Source organism: Fusarium vanettenii (assembly GCF_000151355.1).
Source record: "Fusarium vanettenii 77-13-4 chromosome 3 genomic scaffold NECHAsca_54_chr3_4_0, whole genome shotgun sequence".
Lineage (NCBI taxonomy): Eukaryota > Fungi > Ascomycota > Sordariomycetes > Hypocreales > Nectriaceae > Fusarium > Fusarium vanettenii.
Genome location: NW_003315835.1, coordinates 117,491 through 131,158, shown reverse-complemented (window position 1 = coordinate 131,158; position 13,668 = coordinate 117,491). Strand labels below are relative to the sequence as shown.

Here is a 13,668-nt window from a genome sequence, read left to right as displayed (position 1 = left end):
TCCTTCTACACACGTCGACTCCCGCACCACTTCGAGGCATTCGAACCGAACCGAGACCGAGACGGACGAAACATCCCTGGCACTTCCTGGAGAGCGATTTCTGCCGCTTGTAGAAAATCTGGGTCGTGATTGCACTGCGGAAATACGCGACCAGGGGCGAGTGTTGGGCGTCGTCGAACCATCGTCGCTGCGCATTCTTGTCCAAAAGATCAGAAAAACAGCACGCCCTGCATCCGAGACCGCTGCACCACAATCAAAGCCAAAGAGTCTTGCCAGACGCCCTGAAGATCTTCCCAAAACACACTGGTTGGGTACTTACCGGCAAGTGTTATCAGCCAATGACCACTCACCTCCTTTGATTTGAACGCACCTCGTCGTTTAATTCCAAAGCGAGCAGTGCATTTCCAGTGCCAGGAACTGCCAGTTACCGTGCGTCATTGCTTCGGTTGACTGCAGCGTTTCTTTAGGTAGGTATCCCCCTAAAAAAAACCCTGGTGGGTAAACTCCTTCCCGAGTTCTCTCACCTTCCAACTCCCGCCCGCACCTTCCTTCTTTTTTCTCTTCTCTTCATCACACACCTTCTTCAGCTTTCATCATCCTTTTCTCATCGCTTTTCACTGTTGTGATATCGTGCGAAGAAGGCTCGATAGTTGCTGCATTTTCGGTTTCAGAGCTGGTGGACAGAATCGCATCGACACACCTGGCTGGTCACCTGGGCACCTTCTCTGGTTTGTTTTGATCGCGACGATCTTTTCGGTGGTCTTTCAAAGTTGGTTCCTTCTCTCTCCTTCTCCTCCCGGGCTCTCATTCCTCCCTTCTTATCCCCTCGTCAATAAGAAGAACACGCTCCTCTTCTTCCCGTTCCTCTTCTCTTCTCCATCATCATCATCCCCGTCATCGCCTTGTTCTGTCCAGAGAATCACTGTTCCAGTAAGCCATTTCTTTGCTTTCCATTTCCCTCTGCTCCTCTTCTTTGCCCTTTCATGTATCTCCCCAATATCCTCCTGTACTCCCTCTTCTTGCCTTTTTACCCATACACCAGCTCCAACCCATGGATCAGTACTGACACCAGTAGACACGGAGAGGCCAATTTGGTATCGGTGCCACCATGAATGGAGGCGAGCAGGTAAGTCTTCTCTCTCTCCTCTCTGCGCGTGCTGACACTCTGCCTAGCCCCAGGCGGAGCCGATTTCCTCTGAAATCATTTCCCGGTATGTCTTGAACAGACAGCTGGAGTCTGAGGGGGACACTCCACTCAAGCCATGGCAAACGATGCCCGAGATCCCGGAGCCCGGAGAATTAATGGCTTCCGATCCTCCTGTGGTGCCCCCAGCGACAATGGACGGCGAGGCGCTCGAAAAAGACGGGTACTTGGAGTCCCAGTACCGCATGTGCCGTTTCGAAGGCACAGAGCTCCTCCGCAGAGCTGTCAACGAGTTCCGAAATCGCCCTCAGATGGAGGAGGGTTCAGATTTCTACATCTACACTCAGGTTCGTCAAAGCCCCTCCTTTGATCTCTGGCATTCTGACTCACTGTTACAAGGTTCACGTGCAGGGCTACATGTTTGCTCGGATTGGGCCAGCCTGTAGAATCTCCTTCTCCACGGAACGCTCTCCTGCCCAGGTTGTCTGGAGCCAGTGCACACGCCTCACCTCCGGCACTCTTGTTGCCCTTTCACCCAGCCACGACAATTTCAAGACTCAGTGTTACGTCGCTGTCGTTGCCGCACGGTACCTCATCGGAGGCCTCGAGCCCAATCCGGATGACGGAGAGAATGAAAATACACCTCCCCGAATCGAAATATTCTGGTCCAACTGCCAGGACTCCATCCTCGATCCCTCTGTCGAACTAGTCATGCTTGAGGCGAAGGGTGGTTATTTCGAGAATGTTCGTCACGTAATGGTTGGGCTCCAACATGCTGCACTGTTTGAGTGAGTTTCTCTTTGCCCCTTGACGCGGAAGCAGACTGACCATGTCCCAGATCCAAGTTCGACAAGTACATCATCGATGGGCACGCCCGTGATCCCAAGGCCGCGTACCTTCAGGACGCCCCAGGTCAAACTGTTGTAGTTTCAGAGGGCGCCGACTCGTTCGATCCATCCCAACTCAAGGCGTTCAAGCGCATGACGTCTCGTGAGCTGGCCGTCGTCCAAGGCCCCCCTGGCACCGGCAAGACTTTTACATCCGTCGTTGCCCTAGAGAGTCATGTTCGCACACTGCAGGAAATCTATGGAAAGAAAAAGTCATTCCCTCCAGTGTTGGTTGCTGCCCAGACCAACCATGCGCTCGACCAGCTCCTCACTCGATGTGAATCTGACTTTGGCGCCGTCCTTTGCCGTCTCGGTGGTCGTACTGAGGACAAACAGATCGAGCCCCGCACCTTGTTCAACATCAGAAAGCATTCCAGTTTTTCGCGTGGGCATACCAAGGGAGAAGGTTCCCGGAAGAAAATCCTCCGCAAGATCGACCACACCTTGTCCACCTGTTTCCCATCCAACTTGATCTCTGCTGAGGAGTTCTTTCAAGCAGAACTCATCACGAAAGAACAGTTCGACTCTCTTGACGACGATGAGTGGGAGTGCGCACCCTTGGTGAACGAGAACAACGGAGAGGTCTCTTCCAGCTCCATGGTGCAATGGCTTGATGGATACATCGAATCGGACCAGACCTATGTTTACCGCCCCCCTAGCGGTCAAGCTGCACCTCCCACCATGGATGATGACCCCACTGAAGCTGAAGACCTAGAGGAGGACGAGAGAGAACGACTTCAGGGCCAGTTTTTTTCAACTCAGTTCAGTGTCACGGGTACTGTCACAGGCGCCAACTCAGGAGAAGCTGCTTGGTTTTACAGGGCTTCCAAACTCTTGGCCATGCACCAAAACTTGTACAACATCAAGCCGGCGCAACGTGGGATGGTCTACCGATATCTCCGGAAACGACTTGTTAACCAGGTTGCCGAGAAGTTTCCCACGTTTCTCAGAGAGTACAAGGCAGCGTGCGACGAAATCAAGATTGACAACTGGGAACAGAGTGCCAGAGTCATTCGCCACGAACGCATCGAGATTCTGGGTTGCACAACGACAGGATTAACCAAGTTTCATGGGCTCATCGCTGCGTTGAAGCCTCGCATCTTGATGATTGAAGAGGCGGCTGAGACCAGAGAAGCAAACATCACATCGGCGATGTATCCATCTCTGGATCAGATAGTACTTGTGGGCGATCACCAACAACTGGTTCCACACGTTGATGTTCGCGAGCTGGGCCAAGAACCGTACAACATGGACGTTTCCCTGTTTCAACGACTGGTCCAACTCGAGCTTCCATTCTCGATGCTACGCGTGCAGCGTCGAATGATTCCCGCCATTCGAGAAGTGGTCAATACCTTCTATCCAAAACTGGAGGATCACCACTCTGTCACCGATCTCTCTGTTCGACCACCAGTTCCAGGCATGGGTGGGCGAAATCTCTTCTGGTTTCATCACCCGTGGTCCGAGGCGCAGAACCCTGACGACTTTTCCTTCTCGAACCCCAGAGAGGCCGACATGATGGTTCGGTTTGTGAGATACTTGGTGATGAACGACATGCCGCCATCTGCCATCACCCTCCTGACTTACTACAAGAGTCAAGTCAACCTGCTTCTCGAAAAGCTCCGACGAGATCAGGTCCTCTTCAACCTCCATCCCACCAGGGAGTGGTCCGTCCGAACAGTTGACGGGTTCCAAGGCGAAGAAAACGACATCATTCTACTCTCTCTGGTTCGAAGTGACAGACCCGGTTTCGTTGACAATGAAAGCCGAGCAGTGGTTGCGCTGAGTCGAGCAAGGCGCGGCATGTACATCTTCGGCAACGTCTACAATGTTTTGAAGAGAACCGAGACGAGCCGCAAGACCTGGTCCAAGGTGTATGATGTCTTCGTTGACAACGAGTGCGTCAACGGCTTTCTCCCAGTCACTTGCAAGAAGCATGGCAGAGTGACCAGGATCGGAGAGGTTGATACATGGGATACCATTCCCGGAGGTGGCTGCAACCAGAAGTGTGACGAGAAATGCCCCAACGGTCATGCCTGTCAGACGACCTGCCACCCATGCGACCAAGCCCGCCTCAAGTGCAGACACGCCTGCGAAAAAGTCCTATCATGTGGTCATGGGTGTGGTTCCTTTTGCGGAGATCCTTGCGAATGCCCTCACAAATGCAACAAGGCTCCCCCAGTCTCGCTGCCCCTTAGAGGCAGGCCTTTGCCACAGGGCCGAGGTGGAAGACCAGGAAACGGGAATGGCGCTTCACGAGGTGGTAGGAACTTTGGCAACCGAGGTGGCAGAGGCGGACGAGCTCATCGAGGAGGTCATACCCAGAACGCGCCATTGCCTGCCAGAGATGTCCATCCCACAGGTGGAATCCGAGGGCCCGAACCCCAGGTTGTCCACCAAGAGCCTACCAGCGAGGAACTGATGGAGATGGGCTACTATGCCCACATGTCGCAGGCCGGGCCGAGCGAACCGAGACGGCTGGACAACTCCCAGACGCCGTTTAAGAGCGGTGCCATCACGTTGACCGAAGACTCGTTGTCGGAGAAGTGGAGCCCGCAGAAGGTGCAGCGACGAGATGTCATGCTCCGAGAGGGCATGAAGCAACAGGGACCGTCTACCTCACGTCCGATGGAGGTTCGGGTGTCGTTTCGCCAGACAACCATTGCGGCTGATTGCACGCGTGTGTGTGGGCGTCCATCGCACACCAAGTACACGATCCCAGCGCCGTCGCCGAAGCGAGGTGCTGAAGTAGCTGACAGCGAGGTCAGTGTCGGTGCTGCTAAGCAGCCGAGCAGGAAGCACATGGTCCTTGATGCGGCGGCGGGGTTCACGAGTATGGCAGACTACGCTGGTTCGAGTTCGGCTGAGTCGCAGAGTGGCCAGGGTGATGGTGATGGCGATGATGGAGATGATGACTTGATTAGTTTTGAGTGATAGTAGGTATGGGCATGGGTACTGGTATGGATATGGGTATGGGTAGGGCAGATGGCACTTTTTGTACTTTAGGTAACGGCTATGGAGGACTACAAATGTTTTGATAGAGTCTTGGTGTTGTGTCTTGGTGATGATGTTTGTGACATGTTATAGATTGGTAGTGAAGTCATGTTTAGGAATGGAACCAACAAAGAGGGACTTGATCGGAACAGGGATTTATTACAAGATGGATGGATTGGATGTTTTGTCTAACCAGAAATGATACAACTACTCCAAGCTGGCGTGCCAGTTTACTTACCCAACTCCAACGCCAGAACAAAAGCATGGTGATAGAATCCAAAACCTCATCCGCCCGTGACGTTGATCTCGTATCCAATCAAGACCTCTGTGCTGGTACCCTCCCAACCCCTTGTGCCGGCAGCACTGAGCATGAAGCGACTCGTGGGATCGATGTAGAGACTGGAGATGACGCCTGCGCGAGGAGGGCCGGGAATAATCAGGAAGGGTACGGTGGAGTGCTTAAAGGCGCGAGATTCTCGAAGGTCGTAGAGACGAAGAATATCATGGGAGGCGCTGGGAATTGTTAGCTTGCTACAAAGAAAGGTCGGAGAGTATACACTTACCACACGAGATGTCTGCCGTTCAACATGGGTCTCACGGCACTCACGGCACCACTACCCGCAGGAAACTTGAGAGAACGCTCAGGCTCCCAACCTCTCCTAGCCTTATGAATATCATACTCCTCGACAGTACCGTTTCTTCGACCAGCGTAGATGATGTTGCCGTTGGGACTCCAACAAGTACCCATACACCAAGGGGGAACACCAGGTCGAGTACCAATACGAGCCACGGGGTCTGGTTGTCGCTTGTCCCAAACACGAATAGGACCGTCGATAGCAGCTGAGATGAATGTAGTTGAAGATGTTTGTGTTGGATCATGCTGTGTTGGGGCGTGGTTGGATGTGTAGAGCATTGGTGACTGAGATCGCTTAAGAGCAGTTACTTCAGCGCTAGCTTGTTGTTGATCTTCTTGACTCGGTGCTGCCGGTTCTGTAGTCTGTGTTGGAGCAGGATCCACGTCCATGGAGTCTCCTGTTTGCTGTGTAGGTGGTGGCTGCGTCTCTGGTTCCTTTGCAGCCTCGAGACTCGCCATGTCTGCTGAATGGTCCATACCGCTATCATGTCCATGTGCAGGCATCATATCCATAGAAGTAGCGCCAAACTCATCATCGTCATTACCAAACGGCTGGTCTCCCTTTGTCTCGCCAAAAAGACTCCCTGCGTCACTGCCACCGAATAGACTATCGTGAGCTGGAGATGCCTGGCCCTCGTCGGCGCCGTTCTCGGCACTAGGCTCGTCGATGCCATCGTTTGTAAGACCGTTTGTAAAGTTACCACTCGCGGGCGGAGCGCCGTTGTTTGTCGACATGGTGGTTGACGGGATAGGTTCGTCCGCTTCTTCAGGTATGGGAGCGCCGCTCGCAGGACGGAGTTCGATGGCAGAGATCTGACCAGAATGACCATCGAAGCTCCGTGCTGTTTGACCCGTGTTAAGATCCCAGTCAAAGATATTCTTGTCCCAGCCGCCGCTGAGCACGCTCTTCTCATCCTGTGCCAGCGTCAAGACGCTCACGGCGTTTTTGTGCTGCTGCAGACAATGAATACGCTTGCCCTCGTCATGACGTACACTCTGCAGGTTTATACCTCCCGACTCGAGACCTGAGAGTAACCAAAGAGCCTCGGAGTTTACGGCGAGAGAGTATACAGGAGACAAAACATGCTCCTGGTCGCCCCTCCCAGGAGGTGAAGGCTCCTCGTTCTCCCAATACGACATGAGTATACCAGCCTTTGTAACGCTATCAACAAAGGGGTGCCTCTGCGCAACCGTCAAGGGTAGCTTTCCGTTGATGGTGTTAGGCCCGTCGTATTTGCGAATGTACCCATCAGATCCTCCGGTGATCCAGTACCTCAGGTCCGGTGTGATGGCCATGGCGTTGACGCTGGTGGACTGGGGCGCTGCCATGGTAGGTACAATGTCGTATAGCTTCGCGTTGATAACCTCGGGGCTAGGGACGGGCCATTTCGTGTACATCTTGGGAGCTGGCGTGGCCGACTTTTGCCTCGACTCTGCTGTCGTCTCTGTCTTGACCTTGTCGTCGGGCTGGTCGTTGGAGTCTGTAGCGGGAGCCTGACTATCCTGCGCATCTCCTTCAGCATCACCCTCCGCGTCATCGCCATTATCATCATCTTCGTCGTCGTCGTTGTTATCATCGTCTCCGTTGTCATTGTCATCGTCGTCGCCGGCGTCCTGGTCGCCATTATCGTCGACATCCTCCATGGCCTCGTCGGCATCGTTATCCTGGTCGGGGCGGTCATTGTCGTGGTCCGACTCGGCCGAGCTCGCCGACAGGCGGTCGTCGTCGAGGGTATTCATGGCAGGAGGTAGGTATCTTCTAATAGGTAGTTCAAGACGAGGCTCGATCGCATCGCATCGCGTCGCGTCTCGAGGTGGGTCCTTTTAATTGGTGGGTGATGACATCAACCCCAGAGCCCAAGGTCAGCAACTGAACAGCTTGAGATATTGAGTTGCTAGGGTCGCCAATGGTGTAGTATTCGATTTATATAGAATTTTGTAGAAGGAAAAAGGTCGCTTTTCACTGTATTTTTACAAGAGAAACTCTGGATCTGTGATGTCTGCTCAAAGGTCATGCGTGGTCACGTGCTAGTGAACGGTCAATGTCGTCGGTGCCTACCGACCTAGGAAGGAGCCTCACTTACACTCCAACTTGACGATTTCTGGTACATTCATCCTGGCATGTATGCTTTAGCATGAGCAATTACTATTATCTATCTTGATAGTGGGCTTCATTCAGTCTTGGTGAAAGATTGACCAGTTAGGGAGTCGATACGGATCCCAATTGACCTTGGATACTTCTCTTACACCAAGATGGGTGGAAATGCCAGTTGATAACGGGTCACTGCCAATGGCGCGGCGTTGGATTTATACCAAATGGCAATATTTAGGTGTTATATGTCCTCCTTTGCCTGCTACCACCAAGTTACCTCCTCCAACCTGAATAACTATGGAAATCACATTGACAAGACATCTGCAAAGTAAAGTAATAACAGAGGAAACAAGTCTATTGGTATACTGAAAAGTAAATGACTGATGCACAGTTATCTTAACCAGTCTACATCGTCAAACCTCCACAAGTCAAATCCATCAAGGTTCGCCATCAGCGCAGCAACTTTGTCAAAACTTGCCCACCACTATATAAACCGACTGCACTCGTCATTGATGGGTCCAGAGGTCTAAAATTACAGAGTCCATTTCGTGCTCTCAGATGGCTTCGCACTCTCCCGCGAACTCCGCGCAATCTTTCCCCTCCTGTACAGTCCCTCATCCTCTGTCTCGCCAATGACACTGATACTCTCACTAGGCCCAACAACATCTCCAGCATCAGTATGAGGACCAGGCCATGCGGTAGACACAGAATTACGTCCATCATCAACCGGACGCAAGTCATCGGGGACGCCGTCAACTTCGTTAGACCATCTCCATATCCGTTGATACCCAGTCGTCATGCTAGTCTCATCTGGTTCGACAGGGGTGGAATACCCAGATGATTCTGCTGCGGGGAGGTTTCTGTACATTGGTGGAGGCGGAGGCGTATCTTTTCTTTTCTTTTTGTTTCTCCCTTGCTGCGTGGGCTCTCGTCGTCCCCCGCGCAGCTGATTATTCGGAGGGTTCTGGCTCGACTCGCGAGTGAAGCCTGGAGGTTGAGAGCTGCGAGAGGGGATGTCTCTTTCATCTAATTCTGAAAAAAAGTACGACTCGTCGCCACCCATAGGAGGAGCCCATGATTGTGTCGACTCAACCTGCTCATTGTCAGCGCCCAAAGATTCCACATCCCTTGTCTCAGAGTCACTACCACTTGCCTCGTCCTCATCCCAGGGACATGGACTACTAGACTGAGGAGTCCAATCACTTCTAGATGTCTCTTCTCTAGCCCTGCGAGCTTGTTCAATCTCCCACTCCCGCTGCCTCTCCGCTCTAGTCTTGCGTATAGGTCGTGGGCCAGCCTCCAGACGACGGATGGCGTGTCTGCGGAGTGTGGGGGGTGCAGCAGCGAGGATGATATTCATGCCGATTCGAGCGCCAAGGGGCATGTCCCCCGTCAACTTTCTGGGATTGTTGTGAGGCTTTTCGTGAGGCATGGTGGTCACTAACAGCCTGTACGAAGGAAGATATCGTCGAGGTGCACTGGCGAGACTGGCAATGCAAATGTGACGAAATAGTCATCTGTGGCAGAGAGACACTGTATATACAAGTTCAAAAAGGGTTAATTACCATTTCTTTGGTCGTGTTGCCTTCTTCAGGCATGTAGTTTTGATGTTCGTAGCCGTCGTCCTGTTTTGTTCACTTGGATGCACTACAAAGACCCCCGGAACAAACGAGCATTGTTACAGCCCATTGACTCTTTCTTATCCAACAGTTCATCTTCACTGCGTTGTTCCCGGTATTATTAGTTGCGCAGACATGTACTCAAACAGAATGAGAACGACCGTTGCCTATGGCCTTTCTGGGCGAATTGACAAACTCAAGATCCGTTTGTTGTACTTCACTTTCCATCAGGGCCGTTTCCTCGGCCGTCTTCTTTGTTTAGTTACCCCTTTGGAGCCTATGTGACGACGTCACCGTCAATGGGACTCGGTAGTGATGGCTAGCTCTCATAGGCCAAGGAATGAGTTAAACTTTGAGCCAAGCATAGATACTAGTTACTATTCACATGCAGAACAAGACCCCAGTCACTCGCCATTCAGCCTAAACAACTCAGTTGTCACCGCCCCAGTTTATTACCCATACTCCAAAGCATAACTTGAACTGGAGCTTGCTCAACTCGCATTGGCTGTCATGTCTTGTACATAGACTGAAACTTGACCTACATAGGGACGCAGTCTCAACTGACTATGCACGTCCAAGACATACATCTCCCTCCACCGCTCATCTCAATCTCACCCTCTCCCTCCAACGCGCATACATACACGACATACAGACGCCATGCAAGCAGGCATGTGTCCATCAGCCCTTGTCTGAGACAAACTGCATTCCTGTCAAGCCCCTTGCATTAGAGCTCAACGCCCTCGCACATAGATAAAAGCCACATTCCCATACCGACACACAAAAGGTTTCTCAAAAAGTCATTCAAAATCATCCCGTCCGGGTTTTTCTATTCCTTTCCATGTCCTATATATCTTACAGCGAGCTGCTGGCCAGCTATGCAGCATCACCGCAGCTCGTGCATCAACCTCCTCCATTTGTCTTCTCTCTCTCCCTCGCTTTGTTCTTCTCGTCCGTCAAGACATTCAAGGAAATCAATAAACACGACACGACACAATGCCTCCAACTCCGTTTTTTAAATCCAGGACATAAGAAGCCCCATACATTCCATTTCCAGCACCTGCCATGACAAGATGACAAACAAAACCACAGATGCCCTCACCTGTCGTCTCGATGAAGGGGTATTATCATTATCTACTAAGGAAATAAAAGGAAATGCTCGCACAAGGACAAGTCGAGTCGGTCCAAGGTGATCGGTTCAGTTGGGTTGGGTTCAATTCGATTCAAGGAAACGTGGTATACCCAAAGTTGGGTAGGGTTGGGTAGGGGGGTGTTGGGGCATGTTGATACGCAACCCTTGCTCACAAGGGGAAAACAAATGGCTCGGCAATGTCCAGAAACTCAAAAGAATGGCGAGCTCAAACGAGGTAAGCTCATGATGTGACCCGAGGGTCGTTGAAATATTGCACCATACCCCAGTCGGCTGGTGCTCCGTTATGTTGTTGTTGTCCTGGTTGCTCCAGGATGATGCTCTCCCAATCGTCAAATACCACAGGAGCCGGGGAATACTCAAAATCCATCATTGATTCACCAGTCTCCTGACCCTGACCCTGAGGTGGTGGTGGCAGCTCGCGCTTGTCCAGTGGCGAGGACGCGGGCGGAGGCATCAGAGGTGAAGTCGAGGGTCCCATCGGGGAGTGAGACGAATCGGGAGATGGTCTCGGTTGGGGTGTGAATGGCTGCGATGGCACCATTATTGTGTTGCGGAAAGGTGCTGCAAACGAAGCCTGTTGAGGATCCGGCGAAGGCATCATCGACTGGTGGCCAGGGTGGCCCTGAGTAGGAAGGGTCATGAACGACATGCGAGGGTCGTGAGGGAACGCCTGGGGTGCCAGGCTCGTATGCGAGTACTGAGGCGAAGGAATAGGCGCTGAGGTGAGGACAATATCGGCGAGGTCGTAAGCTACACTGACAATCCACTGAGCCTCACCCTCATCGCCAGAGAAGAACTCGAGGAGATCCTGCAGCTGGCCGGGGCTCTCATTCTCCAGGAAGCCCTGAGCGCGGCCCGTCTTGCTTGGGTGCCAGCTGAACTGGGGTCTTCGACCATTATATTCAGGCTGCTTGCTGACGACAAGTGCGTCCCAAGCCTCGTGGATCAGGGGTTGGTGTAGGAGACCATACACCACCCGAGAGTGCATCCAGTCACCCTTGGTCATACCAGACTCGAAGTGACGGGCGACGTGCTCAACATGGCGTTCGCGAGCCGGGTGAAGAGCAGAACAGAAACCGCAGGCCCAGTACTTGCGCTTTCGGAGGAACTTGACCACCTTTTCGGCATGGGGACACGTCTTGCAGCCGTGGCACTGCTTGTGGTGCTGGTTGAACGAGTTGGAACCCCAGAAGCTTCGGTTGCAACCAGGCTCGGGGCAGGGGTACTTGCGCCAGCGCTCGTGGAACTCGTCCTCGTGGCGCTTCCAGTCGTACTTGCGCTTGAAGCTCGTTTCACACGAGGTACACCAGTAAATGTTGGTCTTTCCGGCGGTGCCGACTGGAGCACCAATGGCGCCAAGTGGTCCGCTGATCGGGTTGGATGGAGGGAGAGGGAGAGGCGCCTGAGATCGGGCGCAGTTTGAGGTTGATGATTGCCAAGACATCGATGACTGACCCGAGTTGGTGGACCAGATGGAAGCATGACCGGAGGATCCGGAGCTCGTCGAGGAGACGGAGATGCGAGGGCGGTGGTTAAAGGGGGCCTGGGGCGGCATGAAGATGGCTGCTTCATTGTCTTGATTAGCAAATCAGTCAGCAAATGCAGAGAAGCAAGGAAATCGACGGCAACTGCGGTCAGGTAAGCATGACATACAAGGGACCTCCTCGGGAACGGTTTCGCGCTTGATCTCGGCGGATGGAGTGGTGGCAGTTGATGAGTTGCTGGAAGTTGTCGTCACGGTCGGGAGATTCGGAACAATAGGAGGTGGAGGAGGGCATCGCATCGGCGGAGGAGGAGCGAGAGAGGCAGCACTGGGGGCGGGATTCGGTTGTTGAGGTTGGCTAAAGGCGGGAGGAGCCTGCTGCTGAGGTTGAGAGGGAATCGAAGCCATCGAGGACATGGCGCTCAGGCCCAAAGACAGCGACTGGCTTTCATCGACCCATTGATGAAGGAGATCCTTGGACAGGCCTGAATCGATCAGGACCTGGAGGTTCTTCCTTGCCTCGGCGAGGACATCCTGAGGAGTGGCGTCATGGTGCTGCTGGTGAGACGGCGAAGGGCTCGGCTGCTGCGACATGATGTGCTGCTGTTGCTGGTATTGCTGAAGCTCGAGTTGTTGCTGCTGCTGGGGGCTCTGGCTCTGATTCTGGCTCGGATCCATGGGCAGCGCTCACATGGAGGATAGACGGGGAATCGACTGCAGCGTGTAATCGGCAACGACGGTAAGTTGATTGTTCGGTTATGTGAGCTTGTTTTGGTCGAGCGAGCTGAAAAGTGGTGTTGTTTTTCCTTGAATGCGTGATGGTCGTTGAGAAGCGAACGTGTTGGTAGTGGCGAGCTGATTATACCAAAATGGCACAACAGAAAGCGGTTCGAGTCGATTTCCTTTCTTCCTTTGGATTCCCGGAAACGAGCGAAGAACGAGAGACAATAGCGAGTGTTTTAAAAGTTCTGAGGTAAGAACTTTCGGTGTTGAGCGAGAGTGTTGAATCAGAAACAATAAGAAAAAAGAATAAAAAAGAAACGAAAGAAAACAAAGACTGGTGATGCTCTGGGCTTTGGAGTTGTCAAGTGCAAGAGAACGAAACGGAGGGGGAGGAGGAGGAGAGGATGGAGGCAGAATGGGGGTGGGAAGGGTGGTGTAGAAAGGAAGCTACGGGCGCCGGGCACTGGGCAGCTTGGGTCCTTCTTTTTCCTTAGGGAAAATGTACCAGGGACGAATTGATTGGGAGAAAGGGAAGGAAGGGGGGTCGAAGGGGGGGGCGTGTGTGGTCCCGGGATATTTCTCCGAATATAATTAGATCGCCTTCTTTTTTTGCTTGTGTCCGGGGGGTGTAGGAAAGAGCGACGGGAACGAGAGAGTGCGAGCGCGTGGGTGCAGGAAGGGGAAGAAAGGGAAGGGAAGGGGCGAGCGCGCTCAGCGCCTTTCTATGTATATGCAGGTGCACGCACTGGAAGGAAGGAGCCTGCTGCTCTTCTCCAGCGGGCCTTGCCTAGGTTGCCTTGCTTGTGCCTGGCTGGCTGGCTGCTTTGTGTGCTTGGACCACTGGCACCACTTTGGCGCGGGCTGGGGAGGACCCAGAAGGAAGGGACGGGAGAGGGTCTCTGCAGGTACTTTGGTTCGAGTACCTTTCCTCAAAGGCTTGCCGCG

At 53.0% G+C, this 13,668-nt stretch overlaps 4 protein-coding genes across 4 annotated transcripts; 1 reads left to right on the top strand and 3 right to left on the bottom strand.

Annotated features, from left to right (window-relative positions):
• Positions 1-1,561: 1,561 nt before the first annotated feature.
• On the top strand, positions 1,562-4,962 carry NECHADRAFT_36999 (uncharacterized protein; the record flags this gene model as incomplete). The annotated part of the gene is made up of 2 exons (XM_003040993.1): positions 1,562-1,932; positions 1,983-4,962. The coding sequence occupies 2 exons, from the start codon at positions 1,562-1,564 to the stop codon at positions 4,960-4,962; spliced, it is 3,351 nt and encodes a 1,116-aa protein (XP_003041039.1).
• Positions 4,963-5,306: 344 nt separating this feature from the next.
• Positions 5,307-7,396, bottom strand: NECHADRAFT_36946 (uncharacterized protein; the record flags this gene model as incomplete). Its single annotated transcript, XM_003040962.1, has 2 exons — positions 5,307-5,535; positions 5,586-7,396. 2 exons carry the CDS (start codon positions 7,394-7,396, stop codon positions 5,307-5,309), a joined length of 2,040 nt encoding a protein of 679 aa, XP_003041008.1.
• Positions 7,397-8,280: 884 nt separating this feature from the next.
• NECHADRAFT_78285 (uncharacterized protein) lies at positions 8,281-10,038 on the bottom strand (the record flags this gene model as incomplete). Its single annotated transcript, XM_003040961.1, has 3 exons — positions 8,281-9,188; positions 9,910-9,931; positions 10,018-10,038. 3 exons carry the CDS (start codon positions 10,036-10,038, stop codon positions 8,281-8,283), a joined length of 951 nt encoding a protein of 316 aa, XP_003041007.1.
• Positions 10,039-10,737: 699 nt separating this feature from the next.
• Positions 10,738-12,594, bottom strand: NECHADRAFT_67804 (uncharacterized protein; the record flags this gene model as incomplete). The annotated part of the gene is made up of 2 exons (XM_003040960.1): positions 10,738-12,080; positions 12,171-12,594. 2 exons carry the CDS (start codon positions 12,592-12,594, stop codon positions 10,738-10,740), a joined length of 1,767 nt encoding a protein of 588 aa, XP_003041006.1.
• Between the last annotated feature and the right edge of the window lie 1,074 nt (positions 12,595-13,668).